Below are 24,051 nucleotides of genomic sequence, written 5' to 3' on the forward strand. Positions count from 1 at the left end.
CTTCCCCCGTCACGCCACTTCCCCCGTCACACCACTTCCCCCCCCGTCACGCCACTTCCCCCACATCATACCACTTCCCCCGCCACGCCACTTCCGCCGCGTCATGCCACATCCCCCCGCCACACCACTTCTCCCGCATCACGCCACTTCCCCCATCACTTCACTTCCCCTGTGTCACGTCACTTCCCCCTACGTCATGCCACTTCCCCACCATCATGCCATTTCCCCCGTGTCATGCCACTTCTCCCGCGTCACGCCACTTCCCCCCCATCACGCCACTTCCCCCCGTCACGCTACTTCCCCCCGTCACGCCACTTCCCCCTGCGTCATGCAACTTCCCCCTGGGTCACGCCACTTCCCTTCCGTCACACCACTTTCCCCCCGTCACGCCACTTCTGCCGCATCATACCACTTGCCCCCCCCCCCGCCGCGCCACTTCCCCCCCCGTCACGCCACTTGTGCCGCGTCACACCACTTCCCCAAGCATCACGCCACTTCCACCGTGTCACGCCACTTCTCCCGTGTCACGCCACTTCCTCTGCATCACGCCACGACTGCGATTAGAGCGAGAGTGAGGGTAATAATTCTATCCCTGGACCTTCTCTGTAACTCTAAAATGTTAACCTGAAAAAATGTTAAAGCATCGCCTATGGAGATTTTTTAGTACCGTAGTTTGTCGCCATTCCAGGAGTGTGCGCAGGTGTAAAGGGTGACATGTTTGGTATTTATTTACTCGGCGTAACTTTATCTTTCACATTTTTTTAAACCATGAAACTGTTTTTTCTCCGCTAAAATATATATATATATATAATGTTTGGGGGTTCTGAGGAGTTTTCTGACAAAAAAAAAAGATGATTTGTAGAAAGTGTCAGAATTGGATTGGGAGGGAAGTGGTTAAAGCGTAACGAAAGGCAAAACTTTTATTTTAGTGTTGGATGGAGGGGGATGGAGGGGATGGAGGGGGGAGACCCTCTGTCAGTTTTTATTGCTGTCTGCGTCCCCAACAGTGAGATTCCTCCTCTTTATTTCTCCAGGTTACCATTATCATTGAAAGTAAAAAAAATCCAAAATTTTAGGTTTCCCCCAGACATCTTCCAATAGGGACACTAGTTCTGGTGACATGGGGGGTCCCCAAGGAATTCTTTTAATTTGCAGGGACTTCCTCTAACTTCCTGTTTGGCTATAGGACAGGAAGTGAAGAGAAATCTCCCCAATGGGGACACAGATGGTGAAAAAAAATCTGACTGGGGGTTCTAACCCCCCATTACTCCATCCAAAATAAAAAAGGTTTTGCCTAGAATTCTATTCAAATTAGGGAGACCCCGGAATCGGTTTGTAAAATGCGGTGTGGGGTGTGAACAGCCACGCGATCCGATTCCTCTGCCGACATAAAAAAAGGATCCTGCACGAGATTGGTGTGCATGTGCTGCGATTCTTGGGGTGTCCCGCACCCCATCAGTGTGAACCCAGGCTCAATGTCTCTGCAGCCACCAATCCGGTGCCTGAATTGAGTGCTCTGATTTGATTGGCTCTGGTGACAACATCCAGCGAGATCTCATCCATTCATTCACTCACATTTTGGCATTCCTCTTCTTTTTTGTCTCCGGGTTTTTCGGATTGTGAAGCTGCTTTTCTTCTACAACGAGAACACAACACAAAAACATAAATCTTTTACCGTCTCCGGCCCCCCTCCCCCATCAGCAATCTGAAAATTTTTATGTTTATTCTGTTTTTATTGAAATGTAAAAGTGCGTAGAACAAAAACAAGGGAAGAAATCGTGATCAGTACAAAATATAGCAATAATAACAATAGGTCATCGGTATTGGATACAGTGGCGGCTGATACGTTGGAGGTGCAGGGGCGCCGCAATCCCTATCCATGCGTCCGGCCCTCTAATCTACATGTGGGGCGCCGGAAGCATGGAGTTTAATGGGGTTTTTTTTTTTCTGAATGACCTGATTAGAGCCAGAGGCTCGAATAGGCTTCATAAAAGGGTGGACCCGGGGGCGCAGAGCAGTGCGCCCGGAGCCCACCCATTGTGTGACGATAGCGAATGAAAATTTGCTATTGTCACATGGATCCTCCTCCTGGCCAGTCCGAGACCCGCTTCCTGATTGGCCGAAAGGCAAACCCATGCCATTGGCCGAGGAGTCGTCGGGAGGACTCGAGGAGACGCGGGGGACTGAGGAGAAGCTGCCGCTGCAGATAAGCGCACTGGTCCCAGGGGGGGGGGGGGGTCACGGCACGCTGGACACTCTGCATTGAAAGGGGGCACGCTGGACACTCTGCATTGAAAGGGGGCACGCTGGACACTCTGCATTGAAAGGGGGCACGCTGGACACTCTGCATTGAAAGGGGGCACTCTGGTCTCTCTGCATTGTAAGGGGGCACGCTGGTCTCTCTGCATTGAAAGGGGGCATGCTGGTCACTCTGCATTGAAAGGGGGCACAATGGTCTCTCTGCATTAAAAGGGGCACGCTGGTCACTCTGCATTGAAAGGGGGCACGCTGGACACTCTGCATTGAAATGGGGCATGCTGGTCTCTCTGCATTGAAAGGGGGCATGCTGGTCACTCTGCATTGAAAGGGGGCACGCTGGTCACTCTGCATTGAAAGGGGGCACAATGGTCTCTCTGCATTGAAAGGTAGCACGCTGGTCATTCAGCATTGAAAGGGGGCATGCTGGTCACTCTGCATTGAAAGGGGGCACAATGGTCTCTCTGCATTGAAAGGTAGCATGCTGGTCATTCAGCATTGAAAGGGGGCACGCTGGTCACTCTGCATTGAAAGGCGGCACACTGGTCTTTCTGGATTGAAAGGGAGCATACTGTGGTCACTCTGCATTGAAAGGGGGCACGCTGGTCTCTCTGCATTGAAAAAGACCACGCTGGAGACTCTGCATTGAAAGGGGGCATGCTGGTCTCTCTGCATTGAACTGAAAGGGGGCACGCTGGACACTCTGCATTGAAAGAGGGCACGCTGGACACTCTGCATTGAAAGGGGGCACGCTGGACACTCTGCATTGAAAGGGGGCACGCTGGACACTCTGCATTGAAAGGGGGCACGCTGGACACTCTGCATTGAAAGGGGGCACGCTGGACACTCTGCATTGAAAGGGGGCACGCTGGACACTCTGCATTGAAAGGGGGCACGCTGGACACTCTGGATTGAAAGGGGGCACGCTGGACACTCTGCATTGAAAGGGGGCACAATGGACACTCTGCATTGAAAGGGGGCACGCTGGACACTCTGCATTGAAAGGGGGCACGATGGTCTCTCTGCATTGAAAGGGGGCACGCTGGATACTGTGCATTGAAAGGGGGCATGCTGGTCTCTCTGCATTGAATTGAAAGAGGGCATGCTGGTCACTCTGCATTGAAAGGGGGCACGCTGGTCACTCTGCATTGAAAGGGGGCACGCTGGTCACTCTGCATTGAAAGGGGGCACGCTGGTCACTCTGCATTGAAAGGGGGCACGCTGGTCACTCTGCATTGAAAGGGGGCACGCTGGTCGCTCTGCATTGAAAGGGGGCACGCTGGTCTCTCTGCATTGAAAGGGGCCACGCTGCAGACTCTGCATTGAAAGGGGGGCACGCTGGTCTCTCTGCATTGAAAGGCGGCACGCTGGTCACTCTGCATTGAAAGGCGGCACGCTGGTCTCTCTGCATTGAAAGGGGGCACGCTGGTCACTCTGCATTGTAGGGGGCACGCTGGTCACTCTGCATTGAAGGGGGCACACTATACCTTGATTACTGAAGGCCCCTTTCACACTTTTGTGACCTCAAAGTCACGTAATTTTTTACAGCGTTTTTTGCCGCAAAGCAATACCTATTACATTTTTCTGTTTGCGCCCCCCCCCAAAGATATTCAACACCAGCCGCCACTGATTGGATATAATACTTTAGAACGACATGTGGTTCTGTGCGTTTCTTATATGCAGGCGACCAAGGCCTGAGTCCATTTAAGCAAGTGGATGGTATAGCAGTCAATTCTATTAAGCACCTTATAGTAAATATATAACAGAGCGTTGATGTCCCGGGCATTGAGACCGCAGAAAGGTAAGCATCAAAAGAGGGGAGTAAGGAAAAGGAAGAATTAAAAAAAAAAAAAAAAGGGGGGGGAAAGAAGAGTGAAAGGGAGTATGAGACCCAGGCGTTAATAATGGGGAGTATTCTGCGTAGTCTGAAAAGAAGGAGAGTAGGATTAATTATTGTACCAAAAAAGGTCATAGATAGGAAGTCAATTCAGGGGAATGCGGAAAGTGATTCCAGACTGACCAGGTGACCAGGACACCGTATTTTCCTCATCTTTGCCTGCGTCCCAAGAAATAAATCTCTCCATACGGCCTATGGAGTCCATTTTGCTGGCCCAATCCACGAAGGACGGGGGCTGCGTTTTCCGCCAAGCCCTAGCAATGACCGTTCAATGTTGCCGTCAAAAAGTATGGAAGGCGGCCCTTTGTAGGTAACATGGAGAGCATCTGATCAGTGGGGAATTGTGTCCCTGATTAATTCATAACAGAGTGGAAATATTTTGTCCCAGAACGGGGATATCAGATATGTGACACGGAACCTCCAGCACGTATTCGGGGTGAGTAAAGTAGTTGGGCATCGATGCCATCTGGCAAGGATCTTATAGTGGCGCTCTAGAAGAAATGGAGGTCTTATGGGAAATGTCGGGATTTTATCCCAGTTGAAGTCGCTATTAGAACAATTGAGTCCTTGTTCCCATTTAGCCATAAATGGAGGGTCTTGTGGTAGGACAATTTTTAGTAGGATTTGGTATATGTGGGATAGGGGGGTGCATTGGTCTGAGAGGTCGGGTCAGGTCAGGGCAGCAGTGGGGGCATTAGCAGAAATGGAAAGGCGGAGTTGGGAGTATTACAGCCAGGCACTGGCGTGCGATAATCACATTTATAAATCAAACCTTTCCCTTTTTTTTCATATCTTATTTTAGACTCAGTGACATCATCACCGGGTCTCTGTGCTTCTCAGTGCAATGCAGGAAGATCATGGCTGGTGGGAGGGGCTTCCTAAAAACATCCCAGCCCCCACCTCAGTACTCCTCCCAAGAGCCCTCAGTGGTCACTAGGAGGAGTAATGCAAACATTAAACTGAAGTCCAATGAATGAAAGGGGTGGGGGTCAGGGGCAGTCAGGCTGGGGAGGAAAGAGCTAGATGATGCTGCACATCCAAGAGCTTCAAATGCATACTGTGAGAAGTGTATTCACAGAAACTCACTGTAGGCGCATGCACAGATAAGCTTACAACTGCCAACAGCCATTCACTGACATGGCATTGGGGACCTCACACTACGGGACGTCTCAGCCTCTACATCCGATACACGAGGCCTTCAACCAAAGTATTAACTATAAATTCCACTGCAGCCACCACATCTAAGGAGCAGAAGCTGCAATGAATGTTAGACTTTATCAGGAATTCTTCCAATATTCTCAATGTTACTAAAGCCCAGCATTGTCCTCCATGATCTACTGAGTACTAAGAAAGCCCAGCATTGTCCTCCATGATCTACTGAGTAATAAGAAAGCCCAGCATTGTCCTCCATGATCTACTGAGTAATAAGAAAGCCCAGCATTGTCCTCCATGATCTACTGAGTAACAAGAAAGCCCAGCATTGTCCTCCATGATCTACTGAGTAATAGGAAAGTCCAGCATTGTCCTCCATGATCTACTGAGTAATAAGAAAGTCCAGCATTGTCCTCCATGATCTACTGAGTAACAAGAAAGCCCAGCATTGTCCTCCATGATCTACTGAGTAACAAGAAAGCCCAGCATTGTCGTCCATGATCTACTGAGTAATAAGAAAGTCCAGCATTGTCCTCCATGATCTACTGAGTAACAAGAAAGCCCAGCATTGTCCTCCATGATCTACTGAGTAACAAGAAAGCCCAGCATTGTCCTCCATGATCTACTGAGTAATAGGAAAGTCCAGCATTGTCCTCCATGATCTACTGAGTAATAGGAAAGTCCAGCATTGTCCTCCATGATCTACTGAGTAATAAGAAAGCCCAGCATTGTCCTCCATGATCTACTGAGCAATAAGAAAGCCCAGCATTGTCCTCCATGATCTACTGAGTAATAAGAAAGCCCAGCATTGTCCTCCATGATCTACTGAGTAATAAGAAAGCCCAGCATTGTCCTCCATGATCTACTGAGTAATAAGAAAGTCCAGCATTGTCCTCCATGATCTACTGAGTAATAAGAAAGCACAGCATTGTCCTCCATGATCTACTCAGTAATAGGAAAGTCCAGCATTGTCCCCCATGATCTACTGAGTAATAGGAAAGTCCAGCATTGTCCTCCATATTATAGTGAATTATAAGAAAGCCCAGCATTGTCTGTACCTCATGCCTCATTATACTGTCATGGTAAATGATATCTAGAATGGTTTAATGATCTGTGATTTGGACTCACCTCCTGGCTAGCAGTTTGTTCATCTCCTCCATGAGTCCTCCTCCCCCTCCCCCGCTGCTTGTTCGGTTGGCATCGGTTTTGTTGGCCCCGCAGGGACTGGAAGTGCCGGAAACGTCTTCTGGCTTCACATAGAAAGGATGATAGAAGAAGAGGAACCGTGATTCCAGAACAACAACTCCCAACAAGAATGATTCCAGAACAACAACTCCCAACAAGTGACTACAAACCCATCCTCTCCCAGTTCTATAATCTGATACATTCAGGATTCATTCTTGTTAAAGAGAAGTTTAAAAAACTTTATTCCAAATATAGAGAGAACACCGCATGCATGCTTTGTGGCAGACTGTGTAAACTGACTACACATGAAGGGGGCGTGTCCCTCTGAGTAATCCTGCACCTCCCCCTGCTGGCTGCAATTGGTAAATACAAAATATTTATATGTAATATTTTATCTATTTAATCGGATTACGTTTCTCACTTTATTATTAGCAACAACGTTATAAATAATGAGATATAAGATCATTTCCTCCCCCATCCCCCCATCCCCATCCCCCCGTCACTCTGCCCAGCATATAATAAAAGGGGAGACAAACAACAAACCTCTATGACTTCCTCATCATCATGTGATCTCAGATTAGGGGGAGGATCATAGCTCAGGCAGAGCTGCTGATTGGCTGGATGTGCCTGAGGTCGCCCCCTAGATATGGAATGGGGTTCTGCAGGCCATTCTACATTTCATATCAGAATGATGGAAGAAGGAGGAAATTCTCACCCGTTGTACTTTCCTCAGCTTGGCACTGGCCAGAGCCGCAGCCAGCCCAGAGGCGGGGCTATCCTCGTACACCACCCCGCTTTGGCTTCCTCCGGCTGGGAGGGGAGGGGCAGGTGGCGGGGTGGCTCCCGTTGGTGGTGGAGGACCCGGTGGCGGTGGAGGCGGGGGACCACTAGCTGGTGGAGGTGCTACCCCGATGGAAGCTACCATAGCAGTTGATGCAGGGTGACCAGGAGGAACCATGGGACCTTAGGAAAGAAGAGCAGAAAAACAGGAACCGTTATAGGACCTCTTCAGTACGAGGACCGGAGAACATTACACCATCAACTGACCAAACTATAAGGACTATAGAAGATTACACCATCAACTGACCCAACTATAAGGACTATAGAAGATTACACCATCAACTGACCCAACTATAAGGACTATAGAAGATTACACCATCAACTGACCCAACTATAAGGACTATAGAAGATTACACCATCAACTGACCCAACTATAAGGACTATGGAAGATTACACCATCAACTGACCCAACTATAAGGACTATAGAAGATTACACCATCAACTGACCAAAGTATAAGGACTATAGAAGATTACACCATCAACTGACCCAACTATAAGGACTATGGAAGATTACACCATCAACTGACCAAACTATAAGGACTATAGAAGATTACACCATCAACTGACCCAACTATAAGGACTATAGAAGATTACACCATCAACTGACCAAACTATGAGGACTATAGAAGATTACACCATCAACTGACCCAACTATAAGGACTATAGAAGATTACACCATCAACTGACCCAACTATAAGGACTATAGAAGATTACACCATCAACTGACCCAACTATAAGGACTATAGAAGATTACACCATCAACTGACCCAACTATAAGGACTATGGAAGATTACACCATCAACTGACCCAACTATAAGGACTATAGAAGATTACACCATCAACTGACCAAAGTATAAGGACTATAGAAGATTACACCATCAACTGACCCAACTATAAGGACTATGGAAGATTACACCATCAACTGACCAAACTATAAGGACTATAGAAGATTACACCATCAACTGACCCAACTATAAGGACTATAGAAGATTACACCATCAACTGACCAAACTATGAGGACTATAGAAGATTACACCATCAACTGACCCAACTATAAGGACTATAGAAGATTACACCATCAACTGACCCAACTATAAGGACTATAGAAGATTACACCATCAACTGACCAAACTATGAGGACTATGGAAGATTACACCATCAACTGACCAAACTATAAGGACTATGGAAGATTACACCATCAACTGACCAAACTATGAGGACTATGGAAGATTACACCATCAACTGACCCAACTATGAGGACTATAGAAGATTAAACCATCAACTGACCCAACTATGAGGACTATAGAAGATTACACCATCAACTGACCAAACTATAAGGACTATAGAAGATTACACCATCAACTGACGGAACTATGAGGACTATAGAAGATTACACCATCAACTGACCAAACTATAAGGACTATGGAAGATTACACCATCAACTGACCAAACTATGAGGACCATAGAAGATTACACCATCAACTGACCAAACTATAAGGACTATAGAAGATTACACCATCAACTGACCAAACTATGAGGACCATAGAAGATTACACCATCAACTGACCAAACTATGAGGACTATAGAAGATTACACCATCAACTGACCAAACTATAAGGACTATAGAAGATTACACCATCAACTGACCCAACTATAAGGACTATAGAAGATTACACCATCAACTGACGGAACTATAAGGACTATGGAAGATTACACCATCAACTGACCAAACTATAAGGACTATAGAAGATTACACCATCAACTGACGGAACTATAAGGACTATGGAAGATTACACCATCAACTGACCAAACTATAAGGACTATAGAAGATTACACCATCAACTGACGGAACTATAAGGACTATAGAAGATTACACCATCAACTGACCCAACTATAAGGACTATGGAAGATTACACCATCAACTGACCCAACTATAAGGACTATAGAAGATTACACCATCAACTGACCCAACTATAAGGACTATGGAAGATTACACCATCAACTGACCAAACTATAAGGACTATAGAAGATTACACCATCAACTGACCCAACTATAAGGACTATAGAAGATTACACCATCAACTGACCAAACTATAAGGACTATAGAAGATTACACCATCAACTGACCCAACTATAAGGACTATAGAAGATTACACCATCAACTGACCAAACTATGAGGACTATAGAAGATTACACCATCAACTGACCCAACTATAAGGACTATAGAAGATTACACCATCAACTGACCAAACTATGAGGACTATGGAAGATTACACCATCAACTGACCAAACTATAAGGACTATGGAAGATTACACCATCAACTGACCAAACTATAAGGACTATAGAAGATTACACCATCAACTGACCCAACTATAAGGACTATAGAAGATTACACCATCAACTGACCAAACTATGAGGACTATAGAAGATTACACCATCAACTGACCCAACTATAAGGACTATAGAAGATTACACCATCAACTGACCAAACTATGAGGACTATGGAAGATTACACCATCAACTGACCAAACTATAAGGACTATGGAAGATTACACCATCAACTGACCCAACTATAAGGACTATAGAAGATTACACCATCAACTGACCAAACTATGAGGACTATGGAAGATTACACCATCAACTGACCAAACTATGAGGACTATGGAAGATTACACCATCAACTGACCCAACTATGAGGACTATAGAAGATTAAACCATCAACTGACCCAACTATGAGGACTATAGAAGATTACACCATCAACTGACCAAACTATAAGGACTATAGAAGATTACACCATCAACTGACGGAACTATGAGGACTATAGAAGATTACACCATCAACTGACCAAACTATAAGGACTATGGAAGATTACACCATCAACTGACCAAACTATGAGGACCATAGAAGATTACACCATCAACTGACCAAACTATAAGGACTATAGAAGATTACACCATCAACTGACCAAACTATGAGGACCATAGAAGATTACACCATCAACTGACCAAACTATGAGGACTATAGAAGATTACACCATCAACTGACCAAACTATAAGGACTATAGAAGATTACACCATCAACTGACCCAACTATAAGGACTATAGAAGATTACACCATCAACTGACGGAACTATAAGGACTATGGAAGATTACACCATCAACTGACCAAACTATAAGGACTATAGAAGATTACACCATCAACTGACGGAACTATAAGGACTATGGAAGATTACACCATCAACTGACCAAACTATAAGGACTATAGAAGATTACACCATCAACTGACGGAACTATAAGGACTATGGAAGATTACACCATCAACTGACCAAACTATAAGGACTATAGAAGATTACACCATCAACTGACGGAACTATAAGGACTATAGAAGATTACACCATCAACTGACCCAACTATAAGGACTATGGAAGATTACACCATCAACTGACCCAACTATAAGGACTATAGAAGATTACACCATCAACTGACCCAACTATAAGGACTATGGAAGATTACACCATCAACTGACCAAACTATAAGGACTATAGAAGATTACACCATCAACTGACCCAACTATAAGGACTATAGAAGATTACACCATCAACTGACCAAACTATAAGGACTATAGAAGATTACACCATCAACTGACCCAACTATAAGGACTATAGAAGATTACACCATCAACTGACCAAACTATGAGGACTATAGAAGATTACACCATCAACTGACCCAACTATAAGGACTATAGAAGATTACACCATCAACTGACCAAACTATGAGGACTATGGAAGATTACACCATCAACTGACCAAACTATAAGGACTATGGAAGATTACACCATCAACTGACCAAACTATAAGGACTATAGAAGATTACACCATCAACTGACCCAACTATAAGGACTATAGAAGATTACACCATCAACTGACCAAACTATGAGGACTATAGAAGATTACACCATCAACTGACCCAACTATAAGGACTATAGAAGATTACACCATCAACTGACCAAACTATGAGGACTATGGAAGATTACACCATCAACTGACCAAACTATAAGGACTATGGAAGATTACACCATCAACTGACCCAACTATAAGGACTATAGAAGATTACACCATCAACTGACCAAACTATGAGGACTATGGAAGATTACACCATCAACTGACCAAACTATGAGGACTATGGAAGATTACACCATCAACTGACCCAACTATGAGGACTATAGAAGATTAAACCATCAACTGACCCAACTATGAGGACTATAGAAGATTACACCATCAACTGACCAAACTATAAGGACTATAGAAGATTACACCATCAACTGACGGAACTATGAGGACTATAGAAGATTACACCATCAACTGACCAAACTATAAGGACTATGGAAGATTACACCATCAACTGACCAAACTATGAGGACCATAGAAGATTACACCATCAACTGACCAAACTATAAGGACTATAGAAGATTACACCATCAACTGACCAAACTATGAGGACCATAGAAGATTACACCATCAACTGACCAAACTATGAGGACTATAGAAGATTACACCATCAACTGACCAAACTATAAGGACTATAGAAGATTACACCATCAACTGACCCAACTATAAGGACTATAGAAGATTACACCATCAACTGACGGAACTATAAGGACTATGGAAGATTACACCATCAACTGACCAAACTATAAGGACTATAGAAGATTACACCATCAACTGACGGAACTATAAGGACTATGGAAGATTACACCATCAACTGACCAAACTATAAGGACTATAGAAGATTACACCATCAACTGACGGAACTATAAGGACTATAGAAGATTACACCATCAACTGACCCAACTATAAGGACTATGGAAGATTACACCATCAACTGACCCAACTATAAGGACTATGGAAGATTACACCATCAACTGACCCAACTATAAGGACTATGGAAGATTACACCATCAACTGACCAAACTATAAGGACTATAGAAGATTACACCATCAACTGACCCAACTATAAGGACTATAGAAGATTACACCATCAACTGACCAAACTATAAGGACTATAGAAGATTACACCATCAACTGACCCAACTATAAGGACTATAGAAGATTACACCATCAACTGACCAAACTATGAGGACTATAGAAGATTACACCATCAACTGACCCAACTATAAGGACTATAGAAGATTACACCATCAACTGACCCAACTATAAGGACTATAGAAGATTACACCATCAACTGACCAAACTATGAGGACTATGGAAGATTACACCATCAACTGACCAAACTATAAGGACTATGGAAGATTACACCATCAACTGACCAAACTATGAGGACTATGGAAGATTACACCATCAACTGACCAAACTATAAGGACTATGGAAGATTACACCATCAACTGACCCAACTATGAGGACTATAGAAGATTAAACCATCAACTGACCCAACTATGAGGACTATAGAAGATTACACCATCAACTGACGGAACTATGAGGACTATAGAAGATTACACCATCAACTGACCAAACTATAAGGACTATGGAAGATTACACCATCAACTGACCAAACTATGAGGACTATAGAAGATTACACCATCAACTGACCAAACTATAAGGACTATAGAAGATTACACCATCAACTGACCAAACTATAAGGACTATAGAAGATTACACCATCAACTGACCCAACTATAAGGACTATAGAAGATTACACCATCAACTGACCCAACTATAAGGACTATGGAAGATTACACCATCAACTGACCCAACTATAAGGACTATAGAAGATTACACCATCAACTGACGGAACTATAAGGACTATGGAAGATTACACCATCAACTGACCAAACTATAAGGACTATAGAAGATTACACCATCAACTGACGGAACTATAAGGACTATGGAAGATTACACCATCAACTGACCAAACTATAAGGACTATAGAAGATTACACCATCAACTGACGGAACTATAAGGACTATAGAAGATTACACCATCAACTGACCCAACTATAAGGACTATAGAAGATTACACCATCAACTGACCAAACTATGAGGACTATAGAAGATTACACCATCAACTGACCAAACTATGAGGACTATAGAAGATTACACCATCAACTGACCAAACTATAAGGACTATGGAAGATTACACCATCAACTGACCCAACTATAAGGACTATAGAAGATTACACCATCAACTGACCCAACTATAAGGACTATGGAAGATTACACCATCAACTGACCCAACTATAAGGACTATAGAAGATTACACCATCAACTGACCAAACTATAAGGACTATAGAAGATTACACCATCAACTGACCCAACTATAAGGACTATGGAAGATTACACCATCAACTGACCCAACTATAAGGACTATAGAAGATTACACCATCAACTGACCCAACTATAAGGACTATGGAAGATTACACCATCAACTGACCCAACTATAAGGACTATAGAAGATTACACCATCAACTGACCCAACTATAAGGACTATGGAAGATTACACCATCAACTGACCCAACTATAAGGACTATAGAAGATTACACCATCAACTGACCCAACTATAAGGACTATAGAAGATTACACCATCAACTGACCCAACTATAAGGACTATGGAAGATTACACCATCAACTGACCCAACTATAAGGACTATAGAAGATTACACCATCAACTGACCCAACTATAAGGACTATGGAAGATTACACCATCAACTGACCCAACTATAAGGACTATAGAAGATTACACCATCAACTGACCCAACTATAAGGACTATGGAAGATTACACCAGTGGTGGCCGGTTCGTTAGGGGCGCAGGGGCGCCGCCCCCCCATCCATGCGTCCGGCCCCCTAATCTACATGCAGGGCGCCGGACGCATGGAGTTCAATGGGGTTTTTTTTTTGGGCATCACCTGATTATAGCCAGAGGCTCTAATAGGGCGATGCAAAGGGTGGACCCGGGGCGCAGAGCAGTGTGTCCTGAGCCCACTCATTGTGTGACGTGGGGGCACGCACGCTGATCTCTGCATTGGGGGCATGTACGCTGGTCACTACATTGGGGGCATGTACGCTGGTCACTGCATTGGGGGCATGTATGCTGGTCACTGCATTGGGGGCATGTACGCTGGTCACTGCATTGGGGGCATGTACGCTGGTCACTGCATTGGGGGCATGTACGCTGGTCACTGCATTGGGGGCATGTACGCTGGTCACTGCATTGGGGGCATGTATGCAGCGGATGGTTTAAGTTATATTTCATTTCCAATCAATATTTGGATCTTTGGTTGCAGCAAATTTACTTTTATCAGCGCACCCTTTACACCTTTCTCACTTCACTGGAACTAAGGGGCCAAGCCCAACCCCTGAAAAACACCCCCACACCATAATCCCCCTCCACCACACCATAATCCCCCCTCCACCACACCATAATTCCCCCTCCCCCACACCATAATCCTCCCTCCCCCCACACCATAATCCCCCTCCCCCACACCATAATCCCCCCTCCCCCACACCATAATCCTCCTCCACCATACCATAATCCCCCCCTCCACACCATAATCCCCCCTCCCCCACACCATAATCCCCCTCCCCCACACCATAATCCCCCTCCCCCACACCATAATCCCCCTCCCCCACACCATAATCCCCCCTCCCCCACACCATAATCCCCCTCCCCACACCATAATCCCCCTCCTCCACACCATAATCCCCCTCCCCCCATACCATAATCCCCCCTCCCCCACACCATAATCCCCCTCCCCCACACCATAATCCCCCCCTCCACACCATAATCCCCCTCCCCCACACCATAATCCCCCTCCCCACACCATAATCCCCCCTCCACCATACCATAATCCCCCTCCCCACACCATAATCCCCCTCCTCCACACCATAATCCCCCTCCCCCCATACCATAATCCCCCCTCCCCCACACCATAATCCCCCTCCCCCACACCATAATCCCCCCCTCCACACCATAATCCCCCTCCCCCACACCATAATCCCCCTCCCCACACCATAATCCCCCCTCCACCATACCATAATCCCCCTCCCCCCATACCATAATCCCCCCTCCCCCACACCATAATCCCCCTCCCCCACACCATAATCCCCCTCCCCCACACCATAATCCCCCCTCCCCCACACCATAATCCCCCTCCCCCACACCATAATCCCCCTCCCCCACACCATAATCCCCCTCCCCACACCATAATCCCCCCTCCACCATACCATAATCCCCCTCCCCACACCATAATCCCCCTCCTCCACACCATAATCCCCCTCCCCCCATACCATAATCCCCCCTCCCCCACACCATAATCCCCCTCCCCCACACCATAATCCCCCCCTCCACACCATAATCCCCCTCCCCCACACCATAATCCCCCTCCCCACACCATAATCCCCCCTCCACCATACCATAATCCCCCTCCCCCCATACCATAATCCCCCCTCCCCCACACCATAATCCCCCTCCCCCACACCATAATCCCCCTCCCCCACACCATAATCCCCCCTCCCCCACACCATAATCCCCCTCCCCCACACCATAATCCCCCTCCCCCACACCATAATCCCCCCTCCCCCACACCATAATCCCCGCTGCACCAAAAATGATTTGGACCAGTGCACAAAGTAAGGTCCATAAAGACATGGTGGAGTGAGTTTGGGGTGGAGGAACATGACTGCCTGCACAGAGTCCTGACCTCAACTCCATAGAACACCTTTGGATGAATTAGACTGGAGACTGCAAGCCAGGCCTTCTCATCCAACATCAGTACCTGACCTCACAAATGCACTTCTGGAAGAATGGTGAAACATTCCCATAGACACTCCTAAACCTTGTGGACGGCCTTCCCAGTAGAGTTGAAGCTGTTATAGCTGCAAAGGGTGGGCCAATAAATATTGAACCCTACGGACTAAGACTGGGATGCCATTAAAGTTCATGTGTGTGTAACGGCAGGCGTCCCAATACTTTTGGTAATATAATGCACAGCTGAGCCATTCCTAAATAATATACAGGAAAGTCTCATCTGATAAACCTAGCAGTGAAGTATTGGATATTGATTGGATATTTATTATTAGGGACCTCCCTGTATACGGAATATCTGGTATAGAAAGCGTCACCTCCTAGAGATGATCCCCATGGAGATCGAAGAACTCCCCTCAATACGAGGCTGAGAAGGGGATCTCTATAGTGGGGTGCGGGGAATCCATAAGAAGGGGATCTCTATAGTGGGGTGCGGGGAATCCATAAGAAGGGGATCTCTATAGTGGGGTGCGGGGAATCCATAAGAAGGGGATCTCTATAGTGGGGTGCGGGGAATCCATAAGAAGGGGATCTCTATAGTGGGGTGCGGGGAATCCATAAGAAGGGGATCTCTATAGTGGGGTGCGGGGAATCCATAAGAAGGGGATCTCTATAGTGGGGTGCGGGGAATCCATAAGAAGGGGATCTCTATAGTGGGGTGCGGGGAATCCATAAGAAGGGGATCTCTATAGTGGGGTGCGGGGAATCCATAAGAAGGGGGGACGGTGTACAGCGAGGCGTTTCCAGAGTCTTCTTCCAGGACACCGCTAATCCATGGAAGATCACCGACACCAAACTTCCCATGAAGTTAGACTGACTGACATTCATCAGGGACCACCATTTATGGGACCACAGGTAGTGACAGGGGCCGACTGGCAACTTTCAGCCCAGTACAAACCAGAGGCCCATGGTGCAGAGACTCGGCCCCTCCCACTCTCCATCTTCTCCCCCCACTTCCTGACCCCCATTCCAGGCTGAAGCTCTGCTCCAGGTAATCTCTACTCACCGGCTGAATTCAGATTCCCAACTTGGCCAGCAGGGGGGCAGTTGGGGGGAACTGGGACAGCCCAGTTGGGGCTAACCAGGGAAGAAGAGTCTCCAGTGGGGCATGGAACCGGCTTCTGCTCAGACAGTTCACACCATCCATGCTGGGGAGGAGACCTACACTCTGTCCTACGCTCCTCTGTCCTACGCTCTGTCCTACGCCCTGTCCTACGCTCTGTCCTACGCCCTGTCCTACGCTCTGTCCTACGCTCTGTCCTACGCTCTGTCCTACGCTCTGACCTACGCCCTGTCCTACGCCCTGTCCTACGCCCTGTCCTACGCCCTGTCCTACGCTCTGTCCTACGCTCTGTCCTACGCTCCTCTGTCCTACGCTCTGACCTACGCTAAACTCTGTCCTACGCTCTGTCCTACGCTCTGCCCTACGCCCTGTCCTACGCCCTGTCCTACGCTCTGTCCTACGCCCTGACCTACCCTCTGACCTACCCTCTGACCTACCCTCTGACCTACCCTCTGACCTACGCCCTGACCTACCCTCTGACCTACGCTCTGTCCTACGCTCTGTCCTACGCCCTGACCTACCCTCTGACCTACGCCCTGACCTACCCTCTGACCTACCCTCTGACCTACGCCCTGACCTACCCTCTGACCTACGCTCTGTCCTACGCTCTGTCCTACGCCCTGACCTACCCTCTGACCTACGCTCTGTCCTACGCTCTGTCCTACGCTCTGTCCTACGCTCTGACCTACGCTCTGACCTACCCTCCGACCTACCCTCTGACCTACGCTCTGTCCTACGCTCTGTCCTACGCTCTGCCCTACGCTCTGCCCTACGCCCTGTCCTACGCTCTGTCCTACGCCCTGTCCTACGCTCTGTCCTACGCCCTGTCCTACGCTCTGTCCTACGCTCTGTCCTACGTTCTGACCTACGCTCTGTCCTACGCTCTGTCCTACCCTCTGACCTACGCTCTGTCCTACCCTCTGACCTACCCTCTGACCTACCCTCTGACCTACCCTCTGACCTACCCTCTGACCTACCCTCTGACCTACCCTCTGACCTACCCTCTGACCTACCCTCTGACCTACGCTCTGTCCTACGCTCTGTCCTACGCCCTGACCTACGCTCTGACCTACGCTCTGTCCTACGCTCTGTCCTATGCCCTGTCCTACGCTCTGTCCTACGCTCTGTCCTACGCTCTGACCTACCCTCCGACCTACCCTCTGACCTACCCTCTGACCTATCCTCTGACCTACCCTCTGTCCTTGTCTTCATTCTGTACTCAGTAGGTCAGTGATGGGGACTTTTTACTTCTCTTCACCAGGACTCCTTTAGGCATGTCTGTGGCAGAAGTGGTGCAGCCTCTTTACAGGACATCAGAGCGGTCCAGGGGGCAATTGCCCCCCTGCCCCCTGGCCCAGTCCTCCCCTGGGTAGTGAGGACATCATGAAGGAAACTATTAATTTAGCTGTAGTGTAGATCTTCCAGACGTTGATCACCACCAAAGGTTTTCTGGGGTTTCATATATCAGGATGGATAAATCGGATGTTTGAAGGTATATAAAGTCTCTTAGGAGTAATTGAAACTCCAAATGCTGACAAATCTCAGTATTTCTCCTGTAATGTTTTGCATCAAACCCAAATCCACCAAGACGGCCACAGGGACCAGCAAGATGCAGTATAAAGGGTTATAAAGGGACCGCCCATTTTCTGGAACCCATAGAGAAGGATCCTAAAATAAGTCCCTCGCTGCCCCAAAACCTCATCTGTGAGGAAGATTCCATCCCCAGACTTAGGAGACATCACAGCTGGATGAAGAAGAATGGCCGCTGAAACATCCTGATTGGTTTTATTGGGGGAACCCAACTTCCTTTAGAGGCTTCTCAAAGATGAACGATAAGTAATCGATTAAATGCTGTGGGAGACATAAGAAGAAAGGGAAGGCCACCACAAACATAACTAAACCTCACAGCCAGGGCTGCCCATCCCCCAAAGTGGATTGGCCTGGCTGTGAGTTGTGGTCATGCTTCCAGCAGCACCCCATGATTTAGTGGGTGCCATCTCATGTCTCCCACAGCATTTATTGGATGGACTTTCCTATTAATCACTAGATCACGGAGGACAATGCTGGGCTTTCTTATTAATCACTAGATCATGGAGGACAATGCTGGGCTTTCTTATTAATCACTAGATCATGGGGGACAATGCTGGACTTTCTTATTAATCACTAGATCATGGGGGACAATGCTGGGCTTTCCTATTAATCACTAGATCATGGAGGACAATGCTGGGCTTTCCTATTAATCACTAGATCATGGGGGACAATGCTGGGCTTTCTTATTAATCACTAGATCATGGGGGACAATGCTGGGCTTTCTTATTAATCACTAGATCATGGGGGACAATGCTGGGCTTTCTTATTAATCTCTAGATCATGGAGGACAATGCTGGACTTTCCTATTAATCACTAGATCATGGGGGACAATGCTGGACTTTCCTATTAATCACTAGATCATGGGGGACAATGCTGGGCTTTCTTATTAATCACTAGATCATGGGGGACAATGCTGGGCTTTCTTATTAATCACTAGATCACGGAGGACAATGCTGGGCTTTCTTATTAATCTCTAGATCATGGAGGACAATGCTGGGCTTTCCTATTAATCACTAGATCATGGGGGACAATGCTGGGCTTTCTTATTAATCACTAGATCATGGGGGACAATGCTGGGCTTTCTTATTAATCACTAGATCATGGGGGACAATGCTGGGCTTTCTTATTAATCTCTAGATCATGGAGGACAATGCTGGGCTTTCCTATTAATCACTAGATCATGGAGGACAATGCTGGACTTTCTTATTAATCACTAGATCATGGGGGACAATGCTGGGCTTTCTTATTAATCACTAGATCATGGGGGACAATGCTGGGCTTTCTTATTAATCACTAGATCATGGAGGACAATGCTGGACTTTCTTATTAATCTCTGGATCATGGAGGACAATGCTGGGCTTTCTTATTAATCACTAGATCACGGAGGACAATGCTGGGCTTTCTTATTAATCACTAGATCATGGGGGACAATGCTGGGCTTTCTTATTAATCACTAGATCATGGGGGACAATGCTGGACTTTCTTATTAATCACTAGATCATGGGGGACAATGCTGGGCTTTCTTATTAATCACTAGATCATGGAGGACAATGCTGGGCTTTCTTATTAATCACTAGATCATGGAGGACAATGCTGGACTTTCTTATTAATCACTAGATCATGGGGGACAATGCTGGACATTCTTATTACTCACTAGATCATGGAGGACAATGCTGGGCTTTCTTATTAATCACTAGATCATGGGGGACAATGTTGGACTTTCTTATTAATCACTAGATCATGGGGGACAATGCTGGACATTCTTATTACTCACTAGATCATGGGGGACAATGCTGGACTTTCTTATTAATCTCTAGATCATGGAGGACAATGCTGGACTTTCTTATTAATCTCTAGATCATGGGGGACAATGCTGGACTTTCTTATTAATCTCTAGATCATGGAGGACAATGCTGGACTTTCCTATTAATCTCTAGATCATGGAGGACAATGCTGGACTTTCTTATTAATCTCTAGATCATGGGGGACAATGCTGGACTTTCCTATTAATCTCTAGATCATGGAGGACAATGCTGGACTTTCTTATTAATCTCTAGATCATGGGGGACAATGCTGGACTTTCTTATTAATCTCTAGATCATGGAGGACAATGCTGGACTTTCCTATTAATCACTAGATCACGGAGGACAATGCTGGGCTTTCTTATTAATCTCTAGATCATAGAGGACGATGCTGGGCTTTCTTATTAATCTCTAGATCATAGAGGACAATGCTGGGCTTTCCTATTAATCACTAGATCATGGGGGACAATGCTGGGCTTTCTTATTAATCACTAGATCATGGGGGACAATGCTGGGCTTTCTTATTAATCACTAGATCATGGGGGACAATGCTGGGCTTTCCTATTACTCACTAGATCATGGTATTACTCACTAGATCACGGAGGACAATGCTGGGCTTTCTTATTAATCTCTAGATCATAGAGGACAATGCTGGGCTTTCTTATTAATCTCTAGATCATGGGGGACAATGCTGGGCTTTCTTATTAATCACTAGATCATGGGGGACAATGCTGGGCTTTCTTATTAATCACTAGATCACGGAGGACAATGCTGGGCTTTCTTATTAATCTCTAGATCATGGAGGACAATGCTGGGCTTTCCTATTAATCACTAGATCATGGAGGACAATGCTGGGCTTTCCTATTAATCACTAGATCATGGGGGACAATGCTGGGCTTTCTTATTAATCACTAGATCATGGGGGACAATGCTGGGCTTTCTTATTAATCTCTAGATCATGGAGGACAATGCTGGGCTTTCCTATTAATCACTAGATCATGGAGGACAATGCTGGACTTTCTTATTAATCACTAGATCATGGGGGACAATGCTGGGCTTTCTTATTAATCACTAGATCATGGGGGACAATGCTGGGCTTTCTTATTAATCACTAGATCATGGAGGACAATGCTGGGCTTTCTTATTAATCACTAGATCATGGAGGACAATGCTGGACTTTCTTATTAATCACTAGATCATGGGGGACAATGCTGGACTTTCTTATTAATCACTAGATCATGGAGGACAATGCTGGACTTTCTTATTAATCTCTGGATCATGGAGGACAATGCTGGGCTTTCTTATTAATCACTAGATCACGGAGGACAATGCTGGGCTTTCTTATTAATCACTAGATCATGGGGGACAATGCTGGGCTTTCTTATTAATCACTAGATCATGGGGGACAATGCTGGGCTTTCTTATTAATCACTAGATCATGGAGGACAATGCTGGGCTTTCTTATTAATCACTAGATCATGGAGGACAATGCTGGACTTTCTTATTAATCACTAGATCATGGGGGACAATGCTGGACATTCTTATTACTCACTAGATCATGGAGGACAATGCTGGGCTTTCTTATTAATCACTAGATCATGGGGGACAATGCTGGACTTTCTTATTAATCACTAGATCATGGAGGACAATGCTGGACTTTCTTATTAATCACTAGATCAAGGAGGACAATGCTGGACTTTCTTATTAATCTCTGGATCATGGAGGACAATGCTGGGCTTTCTTAATAATCACTAGATCACGGAGGACAATGCTGGGCTTTCTTATTAATCACTAGATCATGGGGGACAATGCTGGGCTTTCTTATTAATCACTAGATCATGGGGGACAATGCTGGACTTTCTTATTAATCACTAGATCATGGGGGACAATGCTGGGCTTTCTTATTAATCACTAGATCATGGAGGACAATGCTGGGCTTTCTTATTAATCACTAGATCATGGAGGACAATGCTGGACTTTCTTATTAATCACTAGATCATGGGGGACAATGCTGGACTTTCTTATTAATCACTAGATCATGGGGGACAATGCTGGACATTCTTATTACTCACTAGATCATGGAGGACAATGCTGGGCTTTCTTATTAATCACTAGATCATGGGGGACAATGTTGGACTTTCTTATTAATCACTAGATCATGGGGGACAATGCTGGACATTCTTATTACTCACTAGATCATGGGGGACAATGCTGGACTTTCTTATTAATCTCTAGATCATGGAGGACAATGCTGGACTTTCTTATTAATCTCTAGATCATGGGGGACAATGCTGGACTTTCTTATTAATCTCTAGATCATGGAGGACAATGCTGGACTTTCCTATTAATCTCTAGATCATGGAGGACAATGCTGGACTTTCTTATTAATCTCTAGATCATGGGGGACAATGCTGGACTTTCCTATTAATCTCTAGATCATGGAGGACAATGCTGGACTTTCTTATTAATCTCTAGATCATGGGGGACAATGCTGGACTTTCTTATTAATCTCTAGATCATGGAGGACAATGCTGGACTTTCCTATTAATCACTAGATCACGGAGGACAATGCTGGGCTTTCTTATTAATCTCTAGATCATAGAGGACGATGCTGGGCTTTCTTATTAATCTCTAGATCATAGAGGACAATGCTGGGCTTTCCTATTAATCACTAGATCATGGGGGACAATGCTGGGCTTTCTTATTAATCACTAGATCATGGGGGACAATGCTGGGCTTTCTTATTAATCACTAGATCATGGGGGACAATGCTGGGCTTTCCTATTACTCACTAGATCATGGGGGACAATGCTGGACTTTCTTATTACTCACTAGATCACGGAGGACAATGCTGGGCTTTCTTATTAATCTCTAGATCATAGAGGACAATGCTGGGCTTTCTTATTAATCTCTAGATCATGGGGGACAATGCTGGGCTTTCTTATTAATCACTAGATCATGGAGGACAATGCTGGGCTTTCTTATTACTCACTAGATCATGGAGGACAATGCTGGACTTTCTTATTAATCACTAGATCATGGGGGACAATGCTGGGCTTTCTTATTAATCACTAGATCATGGGGGACAATGCTGGGCTTTCTTATTAATCACTAGATCATGGGGGACAATGCTGGGCTTTCTTATTAATCTCTAGATCATGGAGGACAATGCTGGACTTTCTTATTAATCACTAGATCATGTGGGACAATGCTGGACTTTCTTATTAATCACTAGATCATGGAGGACAATGCTGGACTTTCTTATTAATCACTAGATCATGGGGGACAATGCTGGGCTTTCTTATTAATCTCTAGATCATGGAGGACAATGCTGGGCTTTCCTATTAATCACTAGATCATGGAGGACAATGCTGGACTTTCTTATTAATCACTAGATCATGGGGGACAATGCTGGGCTTTCTTATTAATCACTAGATCATGGGGGACA

At 45.7% G+C, this 24,051-nt stretch overlaps 1 protein-coding gene across 1 annotated transcript in view; it reads right to left on the reverse strand.

Moving 5' to 3' along the window:
* The window catches only part of LOC309544023 (ena/VASP-like protein), a gene marked incomplete at both ends in the record, with an annotated part of 61,762 nt that overhangs the window by 10,337 nt on the left and 27,374 nt on the right, over positions 1-24,051 (reverse strand). Inside the window, 3 exons of the mRNA XM_082276418.1 lie at positions 1,576-1,636; positions 6,434-6,555; positions 7,206-7,453. Of these exons, the coding sequence (XP_082132544.1) occupies positions 1,576-1,636; positions 6,434-6,555; positions 7,206-7,453 (431 nt within the window). The remainder of the gene's footprint in view (positions 1-1,575; positions 1,637-6,433; positions 6,556-7,205; positions 7,454-24,051) is intronic.

Source organism: Pelophylax lessonae (genome assembly GCF_965119305.1).
Source record: "Pelophylax lessonae genome assembly, contig: HAP1_SCAFFOLD_633, whole genome shotgun sequence".
NCBI classification, from domain to species: Eukaryota; Metazoa; Chordata; class Amphibia; order Anura; family Ranidae; genus Pelophylax; species Pelophylax lessonae.